The following is a 26,965-nucleotide window of genomic DNA, read 5'->3' as shown; positions in this document are numbered from 1 at the left end:
GTACAATTACACAGTTAAAATACAGTCTGGGTAGAAGACAGCGACATCCAAAACGACAACATACTGATAGACAGAGCTGTAATAAAGGTAACCACAACTGTATTCTGGGGCATTCGTAAAACGATCTTTGTTGATATCATGTACTTTGATACAACTACAAATGCACCCAAATATGAGGAGACATTGACGTGGTTTAAGAAATCAGCCAACAGGGGTGACATTCGAGTCAGTCGTCCAGTTTCGACAAAGACCTTGTTGACCGAAAGCTTGTATTGTGACAATCTTTTTTGTTGTGCCTATCTGTGACTCAGCATCTCCAATATATGGTGAGTAGCAACTTTCCTTTTCATAATACTAAAACAGAATGCAAGTAACCTACTACAAACAGCATAGTGAACACATTACCGTAGCAAAGATGGTCATGAAGCCCACGCCTACCATAGTAGTACAAGTTTATATGCCAACTAGCTCTGCACATGAAGAGATTGATGAAATGTATAATGAGATAAAAGAGTATTCAGATAGTTAAATGAGACAAGGAAAAATAATAGGTGAATATGGACTAGGGGAAAGGAATGAAAGTGGAGGCTGCCTGGTAGAATTTCACAGAGACCACAATTTAATCATCACTAACACTTTGTTTAAACATTATAAAAGACGGGGACGAGGCCTAAGGGCACTGGAAGGTTTCAGATTAATCATTCAACGGTTAGAGATTTAGGAACCAATTTAAATTTTAAGGCATTTCCAGGGGCAGATCTGGACTCTGACCATAATTTATTGATTAACTGTAGATTAAAACTGAAGAAATAGCACAAAAGGATTTGGATAAGTTGAAATAACCAGAGGTTGTCGAGAGTTTCAGGAGCAATGAGCAACAGCTGACTAGAACAGGGGAATAGAATACACAAGAAGACAAACGAACAGCTTTACAAGACTAAATAGTGAAGGTAGCAGAGGACCAAAACAAGTTAAAAGACAAGTCTAGTAGAAATCCTCGGATAACTCAAGAGATATTGAATTTAATGGATGAAAGCAGAAAATTTAAAAATGCAGCACAAATGAAGCAGGCAAAATGCAATACAAAAGTTAAAAAATGAGACTAACAGGAAATGCAAAATTGCTAAGCAGGAATGGCTGGAGGATAAATGTAGACTTCGAGAAAGCATTTGATGATGTTGACTGGAACATTCTCTCTGAAATTCTAAAGGTAGATGGGGTAAAACACATGGAGAAAAAGGCTATTTACTTCTTGTACAGAAACGAGACGGCAGTTATAAGAGTTGAGGGGTATGAAAGGGAAGCAATGGTTGAGAAGAGCGACAGGGTTGCAGCCTATCCCTTAAGTTATTCAATCTGTACACTGAGCAAACATTAAAAGAAACAAATGAAATCACCTGATAAAGTAAGAGCCTACAGAATATCAGACCAGCTGTGTGGCTGGATTGAAGAGTTTTTAGCAAACAGAACACAGCATGTTGTTCTCAATGGAGAGACGTCTACAGACATTAAAGTAACCTCTGGCGTGCCACATGGGAGTGTTATGGGACCATTGCTTTTCACAATATATATAAATGACCTAGTAGATAGTTTCAGAAGTTCCATGTGGCTTTTCGCGGATGATGCTGTAGTATACAGAGAAGTTGCAGCATTATAAAATTGTAGCGAAATGCAGGAAGATCTGCAGCGGATAGGCACCTGGTGCAGGGAGTGGCAACTGACCCTTAACATACACAAATGTAATGTATTGTGAATACATAGAAAGAAGGATCCTTTATTGTATGATTATATGATAGTGGAACAAACAATGGTAGCAGTTACTTCTGTAAAATATCTGGAAGTATGCATGCGGAACAATTTGAAGTTGAATGATTATATAAAATTTATTGTTGGTAAGGCGGGTACCAGGTTGGGATTCACTGGGAGAGTGTCCGCCCCCGGTAGCTGAGTGGTCAGCATGACAGACTGTCAATCCAAAGGGCCCGGGTTCGATTCCCGGCTGGGTCAGAGATTTTCTCCATCCAGGGACTGGGTGTTGTGTTGTCCTAATCATCATCATTTCATCCCCATCGACGTGCAGGTTGCCGAAGTGGCGTCAACTCAAAAGACCTGCACCAGGCGAACGGTCTACCCGACGGGAGGCCCTAGCCACACGACATTTCATTTCATTTCACTGGGAGAATCCTTATAAAATGTAGTCCATCAACAATGGAGGTGGCTTACAAAACACTTGTTCGACCTATACTCGAGTATTGCTCATCAGTGTGGAATCCGTACTAGATCGAGTTGACGGAAGAGATAGAGAAGATCCAAAGAAGAGCGGCGCGTTTTGTCACAGGGTTATTTGGCAAGCGTGATAGCGTTACGGAGATGTTTATCAAACTCAAGTGGCAGACTCTGCAAGAGAGGCGCTCTGCATCGCGGTGTAGCTTGCTGTCCAGGTTTCGAGAGGGTGCGTTTCTGGATGAGGTATCGAATATATTGCATTCCCCTACTTATACCTCCCGAGGAGATCACGAATGTAAAATTAGAAAGATTTGAGCATGCATGGAGGCTTTCCGGCAGTCATTCTTCCCGCGAACCATACGCAACTGGAACAGAAAAGGGAGGTAATGACAGTGGCACGTAAAGTACCCTCCGCCACACACCGTTAGGTGGCTTGTGGAGTATAAATGTAGATGTAGATGGGGTGAAAATCACAGAGGGAGACCAAGAGATGAATACAGTAAGCAGATTCAAAAGCATGTAGGATGCAGTACCTATTTATAGATGAAGAGGCTTGCACAGGATAGAATAGCATGAAGAGCTGCATCAAACAGTCTTCTGACTAAAGATCACAACATCAACAATATTACTGTCGCATGGGGAAACATCATGGAATAAAAACAACTGTAACAAAAATTTTACCAGTACATGGCACTGTTAAGTGTCAGAATACGCACACCAAGAGACACACGGCTATACCTCCCATGAAGTATTGCACACTGCTCGCAAATTGGTCCAATGTCTGCTAAGAGTATGGAGAAAAGATTATAAAATTCAAAATGACAAGTTCTTTTAAGTGCAATGTGGCAGAGGGAGGAAAGTAGTTGATCCGGTGTCTGTCAAAGATGTGGTCACAGCATTGCATGAGGGGTCAAGTAGTGGTGTGCAAACTTGCAATGGACGGGCAATAGACGGAATGTTGAACATCCCTGCAAGGACAGTGCATAAAATTCTACAAAACATCCTGCATTGCTATCCATACAATATCACCCATATTCAGAAGTTGCTTCCTGCTGACCTGCTAGCAAGAAAAGCGTTCACTCTGGAATTTCTTGCTCACATGGAAGTTGACAATGAATGGAAATGGAACATTCTGTGGATGGGCGAAGCCCACTTCTATCTTCAAGGACAAGCCAATACACAGAATTGCAGAATACAGATAACGGAAAGTCTGCATGCACATCAACCAGTACCACTTCATCCTACAAAGGTGACTGTGTTGTGTCACTGGCTTGCATCATCAAAGGGCCGTATTTTTTTTAGATGAGCTCTGCGGGTCTTGTTACCTGTACCATCACTGGTAAACACTATAAGAAATTTTTCTGTGCGCCGATGTCATTCTAACCCTCCAACAGTGTGGCTGTGTGGGTAGGATCACTTTTATGCAAGATGACAGTGCCATCTATTGATAAAATTTTTGTTCTTTTTTTCCATGACATTTCCTCCTGTGTCATTAATATGCTCTTCAAATTTGATATTCTGAGCAATGGTTCTCTTTCTACAGTGTTCTGAAACTGCAACTTTAATATTGACACCCCATACATCATCCTTGTTTTTTTCTTATTTTTTATTTATCACACACACACACACACAAGATTAGCATACAATATTTAGAATGGTTGTAAACGTATCATTTACACCACAATGTGCTACCACACTGAAATGAGGTGTCATTCCAAATAAATTAATATGCGACACACAACATCATGCCACCAGACAGCTTTCCTGGCATGTGCTGCTTACATGGGTGAAGTTATATGAAAATGATGATATGCAGTTACTTATGTTGTTCTTTGAAATTTATGCATAACTTTACCCAGTGGACCACAAACAAAATATGCTATGCCAGGGAAGTCATCTTGGCTGTAGGTACTAAATACTATCTCGCAAAGCTGGGATGGGTTGCAAGTTACCAACAAATGGCAGTCAATGGAAATTAACTAAGTTTTGTCACACAGACACAAAAAGATGGTCATGTCTCTTGCGAGAGTTATAAAATGGTGCCAGGATACTCTAAACATAAGATGAGGTATTCAGCTGGGAAAAATATGTTAACAGCTTATGATAACGGCTGTCTATGTATTGCACACAGTAATTGTTGGTAATCTTTGGTCGGAGCATCTGGTGCTCCTATTCTCACAGAGTGACTATCATTTATTGCCAAAGTTTAAGGAATACAAAGGTGAAAAAGTATTTTTCTGACAGTGAAGATATTAAAAAGAGGCAGTGATAAAGTGAATGACGGAACAAAATATGAATTTGGCATAAGTAAAAAATGTATGGGCATTAGTGATTATTACATGGGAAAGCAATTGAAGGTATATTCTTGAGATTCATCATATTAAAATAAAAGAATGGTGTCTCAGAAAATTTACTTTGTTTTGCATCATTATTTTCCAGGTAATTCTAATACGAAGTTTTGCTGCATCTCAGAGGTAGTAGATACCACTTGAAATACTCGAAAATGAAGGCAGGTATAAGTAAAATATGGAAATAAGCATACTAGCTATTCTTTCAATCATTCAGTAACTTACCAGTAAACAGATAATATGAACCAAAGTCTCCTTACCTTTAGCGTCCATTTTAAAAAGTGTCATCAGTGAGTTATGAACCACGCTAAGTTCAGTAGGATCTCCAACTTGCAGCAATTGAGCCAGAATGTCTGCTATTTTCCTTGTGTGCTTGTTGTTATCCTTACACAAATTTGGTAGGTCTTTTACAGCTTGTTTTCGTATCTGTGGAAAGAAAACGATTTGTTCGGCCATTTACAATACACACACTAAAGCTGCTCATTGGGCAGTTTTCATATGTGACATTGCCCCAAAGCCAAGCCTCAAACAAAATTTACAAAAACCCTCAATAAAGTCATAAAACAGTAAAACTTCTAAGAACAATGACTAACTGCCATGAATTATGTACTTCTTTCTCCCATGGAATCTTGTACATATTATTCTCTACTTCTGTACCTTGACTGATGCTCCATTCTAGTTCCAAGTCCAGGTTTCTGCTACTATTTTTAAACAGTGTTAAAACTGAAATTAAACACGTTTCTTATAGAACTATCCTAGCCACAATTACATGAGCGTCAGATAACGTAAACATCAAGAAGTCTCTACAAAGGTGATTCAATGAATAAGTAGCAAAAGCCAGAATACTGCAAGATGTTTTAAATTTCATATTCATGTGGTTCTAGAAGACGGAAGCACATTTCATTTGAAAGACAACAAGTGTTCCAATGCTCTGGGACAATGAACTGCAGCCAGTGTAAGACAGCAGGTGCATCAATGGCGTATATATGATTAAAACAGTATGCAGCTGTGCAATTTTTGCTGTCAATGGTATCATCCAAGAGATGTTCAACACACAATGCATCCTGTATCTGGTGATAGTTTGTACACTCCTGGAAATGGAAAAAAGAACACATTGACACCGGTGTGTCAGACCCACCATACTTGCTCCGGACACTGCGAGAGGGCTGTACAAGCAATGATCACACGCACGGCACAGTGGACACACCAGGAACCGCGGTGTTGGCCGTCGAATGGCGCTAGCTGCGCAGCATTTGTGCACCGCCGCCGTCAGTGTCAGCCAGTTTGCCGTGGCATACGGAGCTCCATCGCAGTCTTTAACACTGGTAGCATGCCGCGACAGCGTGGACGTGAACCGTATGTGCAGTTGACGGACTTTGAGCGAGGGCGTATAGTGGGCATGCGGGAGGCCGGGTGGACGTACCGCCGAATTGCTCAACACGTCGGGCGTGAGGTCTCCACAGTACATCGATGTTGTCGCCAGTGGTCGGCGGAAGGTGCACGTGTCCGTCGACCTGGGACCGGACCGCAGCGACGCACGGATGCACGCCAAGACCGTAGGATCCTACGCAGTGCCGTAGGGGACCGCACCGCCACTTCCCAGCAAATTAGGGACACTGTTGCTCCTGGGGTATCGGCGAGGACCATTCGCAACCGTCTCCATGAAGCTGGGCTACGGTCCCGCACACCGTTAGGCCGTCTACCGCTCACGCCCCAACATCGTGCAGCCCGCCTCCAGTGGTGTCGCGACAGGCGTGAATGGAAGGACGAATGGAGACGTGTCGTCTTCAGCGGTGAGAGTCGCTTCTGCCTTGGTGCCAATGATGGTCGTATGCGTGTTTGGCGCTGTGCAGGTGAGCGCCACAATCAGGACTGCATACGACCGAGGCACACTGGGCAACACCCGGCATCATGGTGTGGGGAGCGATCTCCTACACTGGCCGTACACCACTGGTGATCGTCGAGGGGACACTGAATAGTGCACGGTACATCCAAACCGTCATCGAACCCATCATTCTACCATTCCTAGAACGGCAAGGGAACTTGCTATTCCAACAGGACAATGCACGTCCGCATGTATCCCGTGCCACCCAACGTGCTCTAGAAGGTGTAAGTCAACTACCCTGGCCAGCAAGATCTCCGGATCTGTCCCCCATTGAGCATGTTTGGGACTGGATGAAGCGTCGTCTCACGCGGTCTGCACGTCCAGCACGAACGCTGGTCCAACTGAGGCGCCAGGTGGAAATGGCATGGCAAGCCGTTCCACAGGACTACATCCAGCATCTCTACGATCGTCTCCATGGGAGAATAGCAGCCTGCATTGCTGCGAAAGGTGGATATACACTGTACTAGTGCCGACATTGTGCATGCTCTGTTGCCTGTGTCTATGTGCCTGTGGTTCTGTCAGTGTGATCATGTGATGTATCTGACCCCAGGAATGTGTCAATAAAGTTTCCCCTTCCTGGGACAATGAATTCATGGTGTTCTTATTTCAATTTCCAGGAGTGTATTTCACAGAAAGTTAAGTTCAATTCACTAGAGTAATTCAGCAAAAGATGAGAAAGATTGGTGGTCTTGTGTAATTTTCTACTGATGCCACGCTGCAACGAGTCAGGAACAATCTGTGAAGATCATTTACATTATTATCTCAGTTGCGACAGTTGAAGCCACATTCCTACTGCACCATTTGTGATGAAGCAAGCTGGGATATTTTTATTTCTCGTCTTGTTTTGCCATCTGACCGCTAAAAATTCATTTTTTTCATTTTTGAATGAAGTACCATTAACATACATAAATACAACCATTAACATACATAAATACAATCTTCATTTGGCCCTCAGTTTTAAAGACGATAACACCAGATCTGATTTTATGCTTAGTTTTATGTACGTAATTGATTTTCTAAGTTATTTTGAATATTCCTAGTTAGCATCTTTCATTATAGGGCAAAATCAGTAATTGTTTCGTAACTTAAATTCTGTTGTTGAACAAATATAAATTCTATAATAATTATAAACATTTGGAAGACGAAATACTAGCAGTCTTTAAGTATTTACTTGGCTCTATTTGAAAACATGTTAGCAAAACCAGCCCTTAATTAATTCCCAAGTAATTAACAGTTTTGTCAAAAGTATTGTTTGTGTAACTATATATGTTAATTTCTTGATTTAAACAAATAATTCAGTTTAACCCTTGTAGTAGAAGAAACTGTTAAAAAGACAATTTTTCAATGTAGTCAGTTAATTTAATGAGTTAAGTTTTAATTGTAATTTCTGTAAATTTAACTTCGAACAATGAGTAGTTTCAGCACCTATTTTTGTGAGGATACATAAGGGCCCGATTTTTGGTCACAAAATGGATGAGTTTCAGATGAGAAACCTGTGTTGGTTAGAACAACAACAACGCTTCAAGGTAACTGTGAAATAAGTGTTACACAATTAGGCTGCGTGTTAAAACAGTGACCGTGTCTGCTCCATATATACCTTCCTATCCTTCAAGACTGTGAACTTTGTGGTTAGGTTTTTACTGCTTGTAGATGTTCAATAGTAAAATATTGTAGCAGTATGCAGATGTTTGCTTGAAAACTATTAATGAGGCTAAAAGTTAAACAATAGTGCACTGGCCATATTAAATGTGTATATGGGTGGTTGTGAAAAGCAAAAGTAAACATCAGTGAAATGCAAATGTGCGTCTGTCGGTTACATCATTCTAAGTTGTCAGTGTTTACCTCAAACCCCATTTTTCAGCCAGTGCAGCAATGCAGTAGGTCTATACAGAGGACAACAAAAGAAGAAACAGCTACACATTCTGTAGGAATCTTAACAAGCAGTACACTGGAGAAGAGTTGCACTCCTGACAATGTGTGTGATTCTTCTGGATGAAAATGCTTGCCCTCACCCACAAAGGCAAACAAAAGAATTATTGCAATCATTTCACTGGGAACATTCAGAGCAACAATGTTACATCATCAAATTAAACCTACATGTGTGGGCTCATTAAAAACCATTTTAGTAGGAAGCACTTTGAATACAGTGAGGTCATAGTTCAAGAGGTCACTCACTGGATAATGCAGATGTCAAACAAAACCATTTCTTACAGAATTATCCTTAACTCAGTACCATCCTAATTACAGTTACTAATAGTGTCACACAAAAGAAATACTGAAGTGTGACTTCTGAAGGATGTAATAGACTGGATGTAAATTCTATTTCCAAGACTTCAAACAATTAAGAAATAGATGGAAGGGCATTTCAGTAAATTATTTCATTGACAGAGGACATAAATAATAGGGCAAAGAATCTTCAGCTAGGATTCTCAGTGATCTATTGACAGCATTTGATCTAAGTTCTAATGAGATATTAGCACAACATGTCTCTGGTTTAGCCCCTTTTTAAGAAATGAAATGCATAAAGTTACACAAGAATGTCATCCCAGACTGGAAAAGATCAAACATATCTTCTGCCAAGGATTTGGCCATGTATCATTGTGCTCAGAAATTAGGAACATGCCATTCACAATCCTCCTCACACGTCCTGAAGCGGCATTCCTCTGCCCCCCACCGCCAAACTATGCTATATTCCACTTCATCTCTATGCTACAATCACTCCCAATGTTTGCCAATGGGTCATATCACTCAGAACGCCCAAGTCCAACACCTGTCAGGCTCACCCACTTAGCACATCCTCCTCCAGTTGGTTGACTGGGGGCTTAAGGGATTAAACAGCAAGGTTGTCAGTTCCTAGATCCAGGGGAATTCATCCAGAGTTGGTGATGTCTGCCAAATCTGAATTCTGGTGATGAAACTACATATGAGCAGTAAAACAAGGGAATAACCAGGAATGACAAATAAATTACAGAGAAGTATTTGGATCGGGCTGATAAGTAGGTCAGAGTGGACAATGGGTCTCCCATGACTCGTCCAATGGTGAGAAAAACCCCAATCCGCATTGAGCCCTGATAACCTGATGAAGGGCGAGGACAGCAACAAAGCAGAGAAAAACCCCAATCCGCATTGAGCCCTGATAACCTGATGAAGGGCGAGGACAGCAACAAAGCAAAGAATTTCTTCTAGTTGGCAGATTCATAACCATTAAAAGTAAGAAGGCTAAAAATATAATGGACTTCAGTTGTACTGTCAACTATAAAAAGAAGAGGAGATAAATAGGTAATGCGGCAAGCAGGTATTACCGAGAGTCAGCATGCGACAGGTATCCCAGTCAAAGCTGTCCAATCCCTGCTCCAAATAGTGGTCAAGGCATAAAAGAACACCAACTATTCAGCAGAGTTTACCCTCTAAAACAGCAATATGGCGTGGAAGAAATGAAGGTAAGCCATATCTAAAAGCAATTGCAACAGAGAAAAAGTGGGATAAAAAAGTGAGCTCGTCAAAGATGTAAGATCAGTGGTCCCTCAGACCCAGCCTGAAGCAGGAGACACCCAACCTTAACCACCCCACCCCTGCCCCTAAGGTAGTTTAAAACCTTACATCTCAGAATAACAACCACCTTCACTGAAAACCAATTCAACTGTCCATGAACTGTACGTCAATGTTACATGCAAGGAATGTGAAAGGACATTATTAGCATGGTGGGCCAAAAGGAGGGAGCATTTCGCAAGGATATGAGCTACTATCTGCAGAGTGACACACCCAAACCCTATCGATTAGCCCAGTATGGCCAATATGGAGGCAACATAGTATGATGGATTCCTTCCATGCAGAAGGGGAGAGCTACATGCAACAGCAGTTTTGATGGTGTGGAATGTATTAGAGGGGGCAGTAGCCAACCAGATGTCATTCCATTTTTGAATAAGCAGAGGTTTTATTTGCACCCGCAAACCTTCACCTGGGATCGTCAAAACTAATGGAGGTCGAATAATCGCTCCTCTTGCCAAATGGTTGGCCATTTTATTCCCTAGGATACTGGGATGGAATATACATGGCCTGATCAGAAAACTGTCGAACAGTGACTGTGTAGGACATCAAAGGGTGGTGCGACAGGGATTGAATAGGGAAGATTCCTGCTTCAGCAAGAGACTTTCTGCAGGACTATAGCAGAAACTTGATTATCCCATCTTTGGTTTCCTGGCTTCTTGGATTATCCAACAACCCGTCTGCAGCCCATACAGAACAGTGTGCCATTATTATCAATCGATTTTACTCCTGTCACAACAAGTGTCCACACATCTCACAAATACTCAGATGAAAGACTACTGTACCACCAGACTGCACAAAAAAGGTCAGCTCGTTTTGTATTATCATGAATTAGCGGAGAGAGTGCCACAGACATGATATGTGAATTGGAGTGGCAATCACTAAAACAAAGGCATTTTTCATTGCGACGGGGTTCTCTCATGAAATTTCAAATGGCTCTGAGCACTATGGGACTCAACTGCTGTGGTTATCAGTCCCCTAGAACTTAGAACTACTTAAACCTAACTAACCTAAGGACATCACACACATCCATGCCCGAGGCAGGATTCGAACCTGCGACCATAGCAGTCGCACGGTTCCGGACTGCGCGCCTAGAACCGCGAGACCACCGCGGCTGGCCCTCATGAAATTTCAATCACCAGTTTTCTCCTCCGATTGCGAAAACATTCTGTTGGCACCCACCTACATGGGGAGAAATGATCATCACGATAAAATAAGATACATCAGGGGTCGCACAGAAAAATTTAAGTGCTCGTTTTTCCCACGTGCTGTTCGAAAGTGGAACAGTCGAGAGACAGCTTGAAGGTGGTTCACTGAACCCTCCGCCAGGCACTTTATTGTGAATAGCAGAGTAATCACGTAGATGTAGATGTTTGGTTTACTGTACTCTTTAATATGTTGTTTTATACACATGCTTTTTAAGTTCATTACTGTATTCATTTCAATTTTAAATTTGCTGTGTAGTTTTATACAGTTTATTAAGTTGTGATTCAGAAGCGTAAGGGATTCTGGAAGACTAAAAAAGGCTACAAATCAGACAAGGACATGTGATGTGTGCACAACTGAACAGAAACCATGTGTTCTGAAAAGATTTGACAAAGGTGACTCAGTTACTAAATTAGCCTTTGAAATGGATGTTGGAGTGACAATCATTGAAGACTGGAAAGAGAACCAAAAAGTTCTTTAAGTTTTTTCCTTAACTGCAGGTGGTGAAAAGACTTACTTGAGTAAGAAAAAAATCATCAGAGTTAGGCAAGTTGCATCTCAATGTCGTTCACTTTAGACTACAATTATTTCTCCTTTAATACTAAAATCTATTGTCAGAAAGATGGCTTAGCAATGGGCAATTCTTTAGCTGGGACAGTTTCAGATATTTTTGTGTACCACATTGAGATGCAATTCCTGAAAAATATCCCTGATATCACAAACAAAATCACATATTACAAGCAATATGTAGATGATACATTAGTGCTTTATAATGGTTCAAAAGATGAAATTGAGAAGCTTGCTGAAAAATTAAACTCTATGCATCTGAAGTTACAATTTAAGGTTGAGCATGAAAATCGAAAGTCTATTAACTATCTAGATCTCACTATAATTAATAACAATGGGAAACATTGCTTCACCATACACAGAAAACCTACAACCACTGCTGTTATTATTATTGCCATATCATGTCATCCTGACAAATATAAAAAAGCATTTTTCAAGTCTATGATACACCGAATACTAAAATTACCGCTGGAAGCTAATGAGATCAAAAAGGAAATGACCATCTTAAAACAAATTGCGAAAACCAACTCTTTCGACACACGACAGGTAGATATCATTTTTAATAAAGTGCAACAATCACAAAGTACTCCACTAATAGGTAATCCAAAATATATGAAGATGACATATATGGAAAACATATCAGATAGAATTACTAATTTATTCAAAAATTCTGGAATAACAATCGCATTCACAACTGACAATACTTCACAACAAAAATTAAGACATACCACAAGTAAAGATAATGAAAAATTTACCAGATCAGGAGTATATAAGATCCAATTTAAAGACTGTGAGAAAATAAACATCAGCCAAACAGGTCGAAATTTTGCAGTAAGGTACAAAGAACATATGTCGGGTACCTCACGAACAAAATCTGTATTCGGCCATCACATAACATTTAACAACCATGCTGAGGGGACAGTAGAGCAGAATCTACAAGTTCTTCATTACACAAATAAAGGCTTACTTATGAAAATCTTAGAAGAAATCGAGATATATGCTCATTTGAAAACCAAATCATCAATGCTGCTCAATGAACAATTAGATTTTCGCGAAAAATATTTTTACGACCTTTTTGACAAAATTTTATAGAGAAGATGCACCTACTCTTTTGTTTTAAAATATAAGATTAGTTATACCCATGGCAAAAGCTATGTATGAAAAATATGCTGTACAACATATAAAATTTTCATTAAATTGAGATTGATTATTATAAAAACTATTAGATCGATGAGTTCTAAATATTTAATCAGCGGTCTCATCAGTTATTCAGACATACATAATGCGGAACGTACTCTTGGCTGCTACCCTACTGTTATAAAGAATGCCACTATAAAAACTACAGTTAAAGCAAGATGATTCTGCAACATCCATCAAAGATGTAATTGTGATGTAGGCGACTCGGTATAATCGATATATACCACAACTCCATGACTTTTACATCTTTGATTTAACTGACACTGCAATAGTATTAAAGTTGCCCACAGAGGGCACAGCTATTACACATCGTAGTTTACCGTTTTTATGTAAAATATAATAAGTTTTACACATACTAGCTATCTGTTAATCAGACATTTTAAATGAATCAATTTTATGTTATTAGTGTATTTCGTACTTTTATACTTTGACAATAGTGTCACATTATGAATGCTGACTGACAGTTGCGAAGTAGTGCGAGAAGAAGTAGGCGGAGCCTCTGCATATTTAAGCTCATGCTTAGCACTCATAACCATCAGTTGACTTCATAGCAGCTGAGGAGAGCTCCGCCTACCATCCTCCAAGGAAGCCATGGGTATAATAAGTTTTATTTTATCTTGTTAAAATTTTGTCATCATTAGACACTTTTCATTTTATTTTAAGATTGGTCTCTAGTACTTTCTAAAATTAATTCACAGGTCTGAAGATGGTTATACAAATATAACCGAAACTGGTCACCTATGTTATTGAGACATAAGTGTTGTGATCAAGACTGAACTTTAGTTAAAATATAATACTCTATTGATCACTGTTTCCAAAAATGTTTATCAAAATTCTAAAAAAGTACTGATGGCAGAGAAATGAAATTTTCACAGCATGCGAAGTGTGAGATTCAACACATATGTAACTAGAATAATTAAAATATTCTGAGTTGTTTTGTTTTTATGTTCATTTATTGCTCCACAATACAATTTTAGTAATAATTCTAGTTCAGTGTACCTAGAAAGGCGCATTCAATAATTATGGAAAATTGTAAGTTATTGTCTTAAAAAGTTTCCAAATTTCAATAATTTAACATTGGCGGCATAGGGCATACAACATCCCCTTAAAGACATTACCCACAAACAAATCTGGTGTATGGTTTCAGTTGTGTGAGACTGCAGTCACGCGCGCCTGTGTGTGTGTGTGTGTGTGTGTGTGTGTGTGTGTGTGTGTGTGTCCCCACTAGGGACGAGTTTAGGCACGCTGAGTCACAGCTACCTGAGAGCTACAGATGTGTATACACGCAGAGCTGTCTTTCCACAATGCTCTTCCAGTACCTGTTCAGTGGTCTGACTGTATAGTTCAACAGTGTACATATGTTTGTTGCTGTGTTCCCTCTATGCAGGATTCGACTTAGATTCCTGTATTTTCATCAGTTTTCTTGTTTTCTACGTGAGAAATGTCACGTCGCCATGGTTGAACAGATAAAGAAATCCCAGATATGCTTACTAAGAGCGACAGTGATGTTGCTAACAGCGATGAGTCTTCAACAGAAACTCAAGGCTGTAGTCCTCAGTCCTTTACATCAAAGGTGAGAGCAAGAATTAGTCAGCAGTCCCTCTGAATCCAAGGAATGAGAAAGTGACAGTGAAACGGTTTGGAAAAGAGCATACTTAAGTGACACATTTGACTGGAAAGAAACTGATTTCCAGCCATTAAACCATTACTTCAATGACTCGAGTTCAGGACACAAATGTCAATTAGATACTGACCCAAGCATTCTTTCAATTTTTGTATGTCTCAAGAACTGTTGCAATTTATTGCAGGCAAAACAAACCGCTTTCACACTTACACCATAGAAAATACTATAGAATCTGTGAATTCTCGACTGTCAAAGTGGACAGACACTGGATTTGAGGAAATCTATTGTTTTGTTGCTGTTTGCCTTCTAATGGCACAAGTTAAGACACTATTAAGTAATTATTGGTCCAGGGATACACTTTTGAACACACCAGTTTTCAGCAAAATTATGTCCCGAGACCGTTTTTGTCTACTTCTGAGAATGCTACACTTCAGTGATAACTCTGTGAGTATTGGAGGCGACAGTATATTTAAAATTAGGACGATTGTTGACACAGTTCTCCAGAAATGTGATAATATGCAAGCAGACATGTTCCAAAATTCTACAACAGACTGACGTCAGTCTTGTGCATCCATCTGACGACCCTTCTCAAGAACAGGACTGACCTGCACTTTCTTCCCCAACATCAACAACACTTCGCTCCTTTAAGCAACCTATAGTGGACTGCCGCTAGAAAAGTAGTGGTACCCTGCCAGGTTCCATGGGCTTTTTTTCTCTTGAGCAAAATCACTTTTCTATCTCATGGACACTTATTTTGATATCTGTCATTTTGATGTTAGTGCGATGATTTAAATGAAGAACTACAGTGTGATCTTCCTCAGTGAAATGGTTATTTTTAAAAAAAAGTTTAGTATTTTGACCTTATCCATGTCATCCTCCATTTAGGTGCCATTATGGTTACAAAGAGTTTGGACAGATGACTTTGAGCCATTTACTGACTTTACAAAAGGCCAAACCATGCTAGGATTTTCTGTCAAGTCGACTATTTTAATTCCAATGTTTGCATACAGGAGGTGTTACAGAGATTTACTTCACGCTAAGTGTGATTTCTTGGCTTGGAGGTTAAATGCTAGTTGGATGCACAGTCAGCTCAAGGATTTTTAACTGTCACTTATCTCTTCCTCCACCTCTCGCAATGTTTGTTACTGTGGAAAATGCAGAATTGCACAATGTTTTGGAGTACACATTAAACTTTTGGGCCCCTGTAAGTGGCAGGATATGTTAGTTTAAGGATTATAGGAAGACAAGGGTCTGTTAGTTCAAGGGTTAGAGAAAAGGCAAGAGTCTGTCACCTTGAAGAGGTCCATTCCCAGCAAAGCACTGTGGTATTCAAGCCTACCTTTGGATTGATGACAGCTTTACTTTTTGTGAGCATGGGCAGCCATTTATAAACTTTTAACACGGTTTTTGGGAGTCCATTTGTGGCACTGGATTTGCATAACAATACACTGCAACTATAACCTTGAATGTACGACTATTAAATGAAAGTATATTTCATTGATGTGATCAAACTAAAATTAATGAAAAATAAAATTACACATCAATATTCTAAATAAGCAGTGCATGATTTTAAGTACAAAGAAATATGAAACTGTATGAATAGTAGGTACCGAGAACAGAGAAGAAGACAACCTCAGATAATTATAACGCTCTCGGACTTTGTATCTCCAGTGCACTCAAGGTATGTTTTAAACACCGAATGCTCTGATTTGGCTAACCATCATCACAGGTTGTCCAACTAAATCGTTTAGTCTAAAATGTGATCAAGCCTAAACTTCTAATTTCTTTGTTGTAGTATGTCACACTCAAGTAAGAAAGATTTGTAACAACTACCAGTTTTAATGTACTTGAAAATATTGATTTAAAACTACTGATGGATGTTAGTAAAATTACTCTATGAATTATGGAGATTGGAGAGACTTCACTATACTAAATTTAGTCCTCGTATGTGTTTGGTCCACAGTTTACGTACATATTACACAGTGATATGTATTATTCTGCATCATGAAAGACTTGCATGCACAAAAGGAACACTGACCTGAGCATTACAGTGTTTAACTAGAACAAGTATCAGTCTCGTGCAAAGACCAATTAATGACCAATGCTCAAATGGACAATTTATTCATCAAGTTCTGTAAATTCCCTCAATGAGGAAAACCTACATAGACAACAAGATACCCATAAATATAAGACACACGAATCACAGAAAATTAAAATGTATTGACAATAAAGTAGCCAAATTTTGTAACAATGTCATGGAACATGGTAAGTAAATAAAAAAAATAAAAAATAGTAATAATTTAGTCACCATGTTCTGCGAAGTCCATCAATGAGGAAACCTACATAGACATTGAGATACCCACAAATCTAAGACATACAAATCACAGAAAATTAACCTCTATTGAGAATAGAGTAGGCTAGCACAAATTTTATAATACAATGTAATGGAACATGTTAAATAAATATAAATAGTAATAAACTTGTGCTACAATGCTTAACGCTATTCAGGCTTTAGTCAGCTAAATACAATCACATAAATTAGAAAGAATACTGTTACTTCGAAAAAAGCTGATACCTTGCAAGTTATACAATACAGTTGCTGTTTGTCTGCTATCAGAAGGTTGGTTGGTTGGTTTAAAAGAGAGGGAAAGGGACCAAACTACGAGGTCATCAGTCCCTTGTTCCGAATGAAACAAACGCGACTGACAACTCAAAACAGAATGAAAGGAAAACTCCCAAGAACGATTAAGGGCAACAAACATATAAATGGACAAAAGGGGACAAGAAAACCACAGAAACGCAAGAAATGGGATGAAGAGATTAAAACAACAAAGCAGATTACCATGGCTGACTGACCATGAGAATAGAAAAGGAGAAGCCAGCCACTATGCAACATATTAAAACCTTCACCCTAGAAGCACTAGGGTGGAGGACACAGAGGTACAAGGGACATGTGCAAAAACTTAGATCAAATGATAAAACCCACCCTCATGAATAAAATGTAACACTAAATCAACCAATGAGGCATTGTCCGATAAAATTAGCGGCAACGAGTCCAGTAACCCAAGATTGCGTCACTGGGCAGTCAAACCGGGCGCCGCATCGACACTGAGGCGGGTCTTCACAGTGCAGGAGACAACCCTGGGTCGCCCAAATGTGGCCAATGCGGAGCCGCCAGATGACAACTGATTCCCTGCAAGAGGCCTGGATGGAAGTCTTCCACAGATTCGTAGTCTCCTTAACGACACACAGTTTGTTGTGTGTACTGTTATGCCATTCCGCCTCCCGAAGCCGAAAAACCCTATGGTTAAGTCAGAACACATATCAGGTTCAGAGATGCCCATCTCCAGAAGCAGTTTCCGCGAAGCCTGTTTGGCCAGCCTGTCAGCAATTTTGTTGCTTGCGATGCCGACGTGTCCTGAGGTCCACACAAACACCACTGAATGACGGGACCGGTCCAGGGCATAGATAGACTCCTGGATGGACGCTACGAAAGGATGGCGAGGGTAGCACTGGTCGATAACTTGTAGGCTGCTGAAGGAGTCAGTACACAGAAGAAACAATTACCCGGAGCACGAACGGGTATACTGAAGTGCATGAGAGATGGCCACCGGCTCTGCAGTGAATACACTGCAGCCATCGGGCAAGGAATGCTGTTCAAAATGGCCTCTGTGGACATTGGCGAAGCCAACAAGACCATCAGCCATCAAGCCGTCAGTGTAAATCACTTGAGAGCCATGGAACATGTCAAGAATCGAGAGGAAGTGATAGTGGAGAGCAGCAGGAGTAACTGAGTCCTTAGGGTCATGCAAAAGGTCCAGACGAATCTGCGGCCTAGGTGTACACCATGGAGGTGTATGCGGACGGACCTGGATGGGAGGTGGTAAAGGGAAGGACTCCAGTTCAGACAGAAGAGATCGCATGTGAACCACAATTGTTAGCCCTGACCTGGGCCACCAATACAGGAGATGAACTGCTGCGGATGGAAAAAGGAGATGGTAATTTGGATGCCCAGGAGAACTACGAATGTGTGCAACGTAACTGGTGAGTAGTTGCGCACATCTGATCTGCAATGGAGGGACTCCGGCCTCTACCAGGACACTGGACTCGTTCTAAAAGCTCCCGTCGCTAGGCAAACCCTGCAGTGGTGTGCACTGGGTCGAGTACACGCAACACTGAGGGCGCCGCCGAACCATAAACCAGACTCCCATAGTCAAGGTGGGATTGAACAAGGGATCTGCAGAGCTGCACCCTAGTTGGTGTTGCTCAATCAGCGGAGGGCACTGAGGTGCTGCCAGCACTTCCACTTAAGCTGAGAAAGGTGAGGTAGCCAAATCACTAGAGCGTCACAAACCAGTCCTAATAATCGATGTCTCCACTACAGTGAGTGGATCATCATGAAGGTAAAGTTCTGGTTCCGGATGAACGGTATGACACCAACAGAAGTGCACAACACATGACTTAGTGGCTGAAAAATGGAAGCCGTGGGAGAGACCCCATGACTGCACCTTGTGGATGGCTCCATGTAGGTGCTGCTTAGCAACATCAGTCCTAGTGGAGCAGCACTCAATACACAAAATTGTGACTGAAGGCATTTTTTAATTCATACCTCGAGTGTATTGAGTACAGTCACATTTGAAGCTGCAAAATATGGATAAAATTAAATTGAATTTGCCCAGCCAGACACTGAAAGCAGTATACTGATACAGGCACCAAAGAATGTCTAGCGTGTGATTTTTGATCTAATTATGTCAAAGTGAAGATCAAAAGTAAGTCTGCTGCAGACCAGATTAATTTATGGTAGCAGTGGCCGAAATTGACTGTACAACAGTACCAGTACTTGTAACATCCATGGCAAAGTGTATCCAGAGATAATATACAACCACAGAAAACAAAATTTACATTTTAATCACCTCTTTTATAGGTGTGGGTTTAAAAATCTCATATCTATTCACATCAGCTTATCTTTCAAAAAAATATGAATACATCTGTTAAAATTAAAATGTCTTTCACAATACATAATAAAAATATATATTCAAAAATATCTTTACAAAACTTCATTCACTACTACCATTTTTTAAAATGTTTCTGCTGGGATAATACAGAAGGTAATATATTTTGGTTGCTTATCTACAGCATTTCATCAAATACTTGTGGTTGTTATGTTCGTTTCATTGTATTTCTGCAATTAAATATTTCTAGAATTATTCATGCGCGTTTGCCTATGTAGTGAGTGATGTCATGGTCACCATACTGTTTGCACTTGAAATAGGGTGACATCCTCCTTGATGATGTCATGGGTCAAAGCTGACAGGTGATACTGCGATCTTCAGATCTGCTATTTAAACTATGTTCGAACTTAGCATTCTACACATACTAAACAACGCTAAAGGTTAATGTAATTTCTTTGTATCCCGCTATGTTGGCACCTTACCAATCAGATAAAGAATAAATCGCATTACAGAAGTGTCCCATTACACCCATCTGCTTTGACCCATCAAGTCATCAATATGACCGAAACGGATACTTCCAGCGTATGTAAAATGATGACAGTACCATCACTACATAGACATGTCAACAAACAAGAACAAAAATAAAAATGACACAGTAACATCTTACTCCAAAAATAAAATGAATCTAAAAGGACAACAGCAGAAAATTGTGGGTTTGGGTGGGGACACACTAAATAAACAAAAGAACACCGCACCATCCCAAAACGTATAACACAAAAATATTTGTGACTCTTGAAGTTTTCCCGGCGTATCGAATATTCCACAAGATTTCGAGATTGCAGCCGGATCTCATCGTCTTCTTTCCACGATATTTCGGCTGACAACCTTACAGCCATCTTCAGGCAAGTGTTTGACACTGGAGATTGCTAGTGCAAGTCGCTCTATTTATACGAAAAAGTGCCGCAAGACGCGCATGCGCAAGTTACCGTTGCATGCACGCCACCTGTCGATTCCAAGGCCCTCTACAATATTACTGCATCTATGGAGTGCAAACGAATGCGTGAAACAAGTAAAACATGCACGCAGACGTGTCCAAAACAATAAAATGCAAAATTTCAATATTAAAATTAAAATTACTTGTCGCTCAACATGTCAGAAGCCACAAAAAGTTTTCTTTTGGTTGATATTAAAGAAATCAACGGGTCCCAGGCCTTATTCAATTGAAAGCCGCCATCACGATTAATGAGATTTTCCGCCAAACGTATTTCCACGGATTCCTTAACAACTGAATCCCAGAAGGATCGCGATGGGGCCAAGATTTTCATGGCAGAATAATCCATAGTATGTCCTGTGGAAATACAATGTTCGGCTATGGCCGACTTACTGGGCTGATTGCACTAGCAATCTCCAGTGTCAAACACTCGCCTGAAGATGGCTGTAAGGTTGTCAGCCGAAATATCGTGGAAAGAAGTCGATGAGATCCAGCTGCAATCCCGAAATCTTGTGGAATACAAAAATATTTAATTAACAGCATTCCACTACACCAACAAAACCACAGGAATCTGACACTTTTGTTGACCACTAAAAAAGACCTAACATCTACAACCCCAAAAAGTGGAATCTTAAGATTTCCCTTGACCTATATACCTCAATCACAGCTACTGGTACCAAAAAATCAACAACTATGACTCCGAAAGGTGGAATCAAAAACCCTAATACCCCATATTCACTACACTAATTAAAATGTAACCAACCTATTGCAAATAGGTAACACACAAAACATCACAATTACTATAGTATAAAACCAAAACAAAAATTATTTACCGACAAAAGCCTCGGGCAATACCACCTATGTTGGCCACCCCCCCAGCCATGCGCCTCGACAACACCATGTATACATGTCCCTGGTTCAAGCTGCCGGAATTATCGTCGACCTCATGTTCTTTCCACAAATGTGACACCTAACTTATTCAGCAATAAGACCGAACACCTGCAGAAACTGTATGACAGATATGATATTATTACCCATATCAGAGTGTATTGACACACACACGAACTTCAATGATATATCCAAACCTAATAAAAAAAAAAGCAATTAGAAAAATTAGACTTATTTCCACACAACAAGCACCAAACTAATCCAACCCATCAAAAATGCTGAACACAAAAAAACTCACTAAAAAACACTTCCACAACCTACATTACCACACCAACTACCAAAAGCTCAAAACCACATTAGCACGATGACAAGCAAAACTCAAATGAACCTAATACCACATATTAAATTCAGCATGTCAGCATCCACCACCAGAGGACACCATCACATACAACAACACTACATCTACAAACACATGCCACAACCTTATTACATCAAGGGTGGAACAGAACCCTTCCATTGACCCCAATAATTAATAAAATGGTACTGAATTATGGTAAAAGTTATGTATTGGACCCCAATTGCAGTTTTCAATATGATGCAGACATAAACATTAGGATTTGCTGCTGGTCAGTTTGTTACCACAGTCAGATTTTGTTTTCACATTCATTAACTTCGCCAGCTTACAACCAAATTGTCACCTTCCAAACTAAACTAACCTCAGGCTGCATTACAGATCAGTTTGTCATCACAACCAAGGTTTCAGGATGGGATCCAATTTGAAACTTTAGCTCATTTTTTTCTCCATTTATGCAGATGACTGATTAGGTATACTTACAGCAATGTCTTCATCTTCGCACAAATCAAGCTGTGCTTCAATCGCTTTGTCAGCTAGGGCTGGGAAGTGCTTGAAAAATCTTGCAATGAACTGTGAGGCCAATCTTTTTTCCTTTGGTGAACCTTTGACTGCTTTTAGGATTTCAAGGTATTCATTTTCATGCTGAAAGTGTTGAAGAAAGTCATGAAACTGAACAGTTATAGAAACTAAAAACAAAAGTTTACATACAATTACAAGTTTTTTAAAGCTCTTCAGATGGTACTAAATGGAAAGACAAAGCAGCGATAATTAAATGCTTCTCATGATCTTACATGGTTTTGTTGAAATCTTACATATCATACGATGTTCTGAAGAAAATTCCACAAGAATGCACTCTGCAACAAAATAACAGCTAGCTGGAGGACCGAGTATATCTATGTAATTATGTGCCAAAGAGGAACACAGAGATTATTATCACAGTGTTCCAAAGATGACAATCCGAAAGACCTACAAGATCTTAATAAACATAATGATCACTCTAATGAGAAAGGCATACATGGATAAAAGTGAGAACAAAATAGAAAGAAATGACTGGAGAAACATTTCGAAAATCACCTTTGGCCAAATTATAACAAGTATTGAAACCTTTTCTTTTCATGTGCCAAAACTGCATCAAAGTTGCACTGTGTGTGACTGCAGACTTGAAAATTTGAATAAGGGACTGAATAATTATAGGTATCTGTTCCCTTTATGGTAACCCGTAAACGAAGAGTAATTAGTAAAATATCTTAATGTAGGAAAAACTGAAAAACTTTCAATGCATGTATGAACTAACTGTCAATTGCAGAAATGAGGAGATACCAACTTTAATGTGTGGAAGAAAACAGAAATCTGAGGACACTTAATGCTATTATGATGGGGGGGGGGGGAGGGTCTTATGCAAAAGCAACGTCCTGTGGCAAAGAAACTTACAAACTATCATGTTAAACACATTTCCTTATGTTTATAAAAGATTTCTATCAGCATTTCTGATGATGTTTACAACATGTTGTCTTTAATTAGCTCTTCAATGTGATAGCTACAATTACTTTTACCTAATGGTCCCAGATCAGTAACATGTACACAAAAACATAAGCTCACATTTCTAATACTGGCCTACTGCAATATAGCTTCACCAGCTACGATGCACGTTTCATTTCTTCAGCCCTTCACCATACTGTTTCTCTCTAACGATTTCGTCAGCGTACGACATAAGCCAATCAACAAGCGAAAAAAAAAATACTCCTTACACATGAGCATCACTTTAAAATAACATTTAATTGTTTACTACCATACACCTATATCTACAGTAGATGCTGGCCTCAAAGTCAAGTGTTTTACCCAACAAATAAAAAAGATACAGCAGGCCTAGTTAAACTACATACTTCTCACATATAGCCAACGACTTATCCCAACTAAGGATGAAATGCGACAGACACAGTGAAGAGCACAAGTAAACAATGTTTAAAATTTGTCTAATTATAAGCTAGTGGTGTCAAGACAGGTATATCTGATGATCATACAGATCGAAAATGGTTATACAATAAATGCAAAACTGTAGCGGTTGCTGACTTTTAAATTCTACAAATTTCAGTCGACAGTATCTTTCGCTAAATGATCTGGGAAACAAATTATACTACTACTATACTGTTTATGTTTCATTCAGTGACCTGCTGCAATTTAATGACTGGAACACAACCAGCGACATTGTTAATGTTGAATATTTGGTAATAACAGTTTTATACGACCGCAAAGGTTAAGCGCTCTACACATTGAATCCGCTTGTAGGTACATACATAAGGAGTGCAATGCAGGTAAAAAAAAACGAGAACTTGAATGTAGAAAGAGTTATCAAACAACAAATTTCAGGAATTCCAATTACTTCGGCGCATGCACATCTTTTGAGAATACTACATCTATTGCACGTTTAAGAAAGTATCAATGCACTTCTTGAAACCTTTAAATCCCTGCTATGGTTTATAAACGTCGCACTCACCTCTCCAATCTTCTCTTTAGCGTCTGCCAAAATACCAAAATTTTTATAAAGTTTTTCTATGCTATCAGTAGCCATTGCACTTCAGCATACACCAAATTTACGTTGTAAATTATTTTTCTTCCGAAATAATCAAGTTTCGTAGAAAATAATAAACTGAGGGCACACTACACGAACACAGCTACACTTCCGTAAACAAACACCGTGAATTGCTCAGCATCAGCCCACAGCACACCGTTTCTCCACATTTAGAGGGAAAACACGAACACAGACATCCGATGGCAAAGAGCCAAATCTACTATCGAATTAAGTAGTGATCTCTGCTAGTGCACTATCTCACTTTTAAAACATTGCATTATTTGATACTAGTAACGTTATTGACTAGCGAAAGTGGCCAAACAAATAAAAATATAAAACTGAAACACAAAAAATATATTTCACGCAACAAATCCTTAAACATTTCACATTATCTGAGTTGACTATTAAGGCCCGTCCACACGTTACGATCTGTCTGCGCAAATGTCTGCACACATCACATCTGCGCAGACAGATCGTTGCGTGTGGACAGAAGATTTGCACCCATCCTGAGGTGTGTGCAAACCTGGAAGTTGGAGTTGGAGGTTTGAGCGAAACCTCTCAAATCTGTGGGTTCAAACCACATCTGCGCAGACAAGTTGGAGCGTGTGGACAGGAGATCGCCGCAAATCTGTCGCGAAACAGCTGTTTGCTCAGTCTAGTGTTTGTATTTGTGCGCACAGGGCATTAAATTGGCTGATACTCGTCAGTGTTGTCGAGAGTTTGTAAGTGAATTCATTGAATTTGTAGAAACCACCCATGTTTGCGGAAGATTAAAAGTAAAGAATATAGTGACCGAGACAAAAAGATTGCAGCATACAATGCTCTAATTGAGTTATCCAAAGTTCAGAAATCTAGATATGGTGTAGGAGTAGATCAAGTATACCAGCCAACGTTATGGTATTTTGATCTGCTTGGCTTTCTTAGTGATCAAGAAACACCAAGACCAAGCAGGAGTACAATTGAAGATGAAATTGGAGTGTCAATGTTACCGCCAGCCGTTCATGAGGAGAAATTGCCCTTCTCATACAAGTATTTTTCCTCATAATATGAAGGGTTACAAGCTTTAAGAGATAATTATAAGTTTCGACACCCATCCGCAAATAATTTCGCCAGTCGTTAGGTTCGTCCTGCAACTCTCTCAGTAAATTTACGTGAGAAAACTGCTTTCGCTTTAGCAGCCACTGTCTACACCATTTTGCCCGCTTTCTCTGTTTCCTGTGGTTGGTCTGAATGTTTTTTGCAACACAAGTTGCGAACACAGACCACAACAGAACTTCCTCCATTTCTATATTTCAAAATAACTGAATTTAATGTTTGACGTTTACGGGGAGTGTAGTCGCTTGCCACTCATATTTCTTTTCTACACCGACAGATGGCGGGCGAGTAGTAGATTGGGGTTTGTGTCGTGTGAACACACCACATTTGCAGCGATCTTTTGCATGTACAGACATCTGCACCGATGTCTGCGCAGACAGATCGTTGCGTGTGGACCGGGCTTTAGTGTTAGGAGAAACTTAGTGAATACTACACAAATTAACAATTCTTTGCCTGTGTTTCACAATCCTACATTTTACTGGGGCAATTTTGATTCAAACTTATGATGCGTTATTTAGTTAATCCTTGGTGAATAAGTAATGTTTTTCTTAACTTCGTATTCTCTAAATGAGTTGTCATAACTTTTGGATTGGAAGTACTGGTCAGTGTGTTCGAGAGCTGTTGTTCAGACTTTTCGTGAGACGTTCACTCCCTTAATGAGGGCACGGAGGTAAGCATAAGAACTCCAGAGTACTATAGAGTACTATATCCACATATACATCTATACAATAGATTGCTAGAATTTATCAACAAAAATTCTTTGCTGTAAAATAATCAGCATGGCTTCAGGCACTCAAGATCCACAACCACAGCAGTCTACGAATGCCTGCATGCTATTCTAAAAGCTATAGATCAAAAGGAAATGGCCACTGGAATCTTCTTTCATCTATCCAAAGCATCGGATATTATAGATCACAATGTGCTATTATCTAAATAGGAAAGAAAGGGAATTAGAGGTGTTACAAATGAGTGAGTTAAATCATATCTTACTAACCAACAAAAAAGGTTTTCTTAAGCATGATAAAATCACTGGAAACATTATAGAAACAACAACATACACCTCAGAAAAAGCTACAATGAAATATAGTGTGGCACAAGGGCCGACATTAGGTCCAATCCTTTTTCTTTTGGATTTAGATGACCTGATTGAAAATGCTCATGCCAAACGGAAAACTTTATTTGTTGATAACACCAGTATTTTGTTTACAGGATTAAACCAAGATGACCTTCAAACATCTACAAACACATCATTGCTGGACCTAACACACTGGTTTGAATGGAATAAACTTATCACAAATACCAAAAAACCGGTAGCCATGAACTTTCATACATCCCACCCTAAGCAACAAAATGACCACTCACTGATAATAACTGACAAAAGTTTACAGTTAGTCGAGGAATTGAAATTCCTAGGACTATATGTACAGAATGACCTAAAATGGAACACACATATTGAAGTTGTTACAGCTAAACTGTCAGCAATCTGTTACATGCTATGGATACTTAAAACAAGCTG

At 39.6% G+C, this 26,965-nt stretch overlaps 1 protein-coding gene across 1 annotated transcript in view; it reads right to left on the bottom strand.

The window, feature by feature from the left end:
• The window catches only part of LOC126198420 (apoptosis inhibitor 5), a 90,780-nt gene extending 66,247 nt beyond the window's left edge, over window positions 1-24,533 (bottom strand). Inside the window, exons 1-3 of the mRNA XM_049934722.1 lie at window positions 24,280-24,533; window positions 22,266-22,427; window positions 4,835-5,000 (exon numbers count right to left, since the gene is read on the bottom strand). Of these exons, the coding sequence (XP_049790679.1) occupies window positions 4,835-5,000; window positions 22,266-22,427; window positions 24,280-24,354 (403 nt within the window). The 5' untranslated portion in view covers window positions 24,355-24,533. The remainder of the gene's footprint in view (window positions 1-4,834; window positions 5,001-22,265; window positions 22,428-24,279) is intronic.
• Between the last annotated feature and the right edge of the window lie 2,432 nt (window positions 24,534-26,965).

This window comes from Schistocerca nitens, chromosome 8 (genome assembly GCF_023898315.1).
Source record: "Schistocerca nitens isolate TAMUIC-IGC-003100 chromosome 8, iqSchNite1.1, whole genome shotgun sequence".
In the NCBI taxonomy this organism is placed as follows: Eukaryota; Metazoa; Arthropoda; class Insecta; order Orthoptera; family Acrididae; genus Schistocerca; species Schistocerca nitens.
The sequence above is the reverse complement of the archived record's forward strand: the minus strand, read 5'-3'. Positions and strand labels throughout refer to the sequence as shown.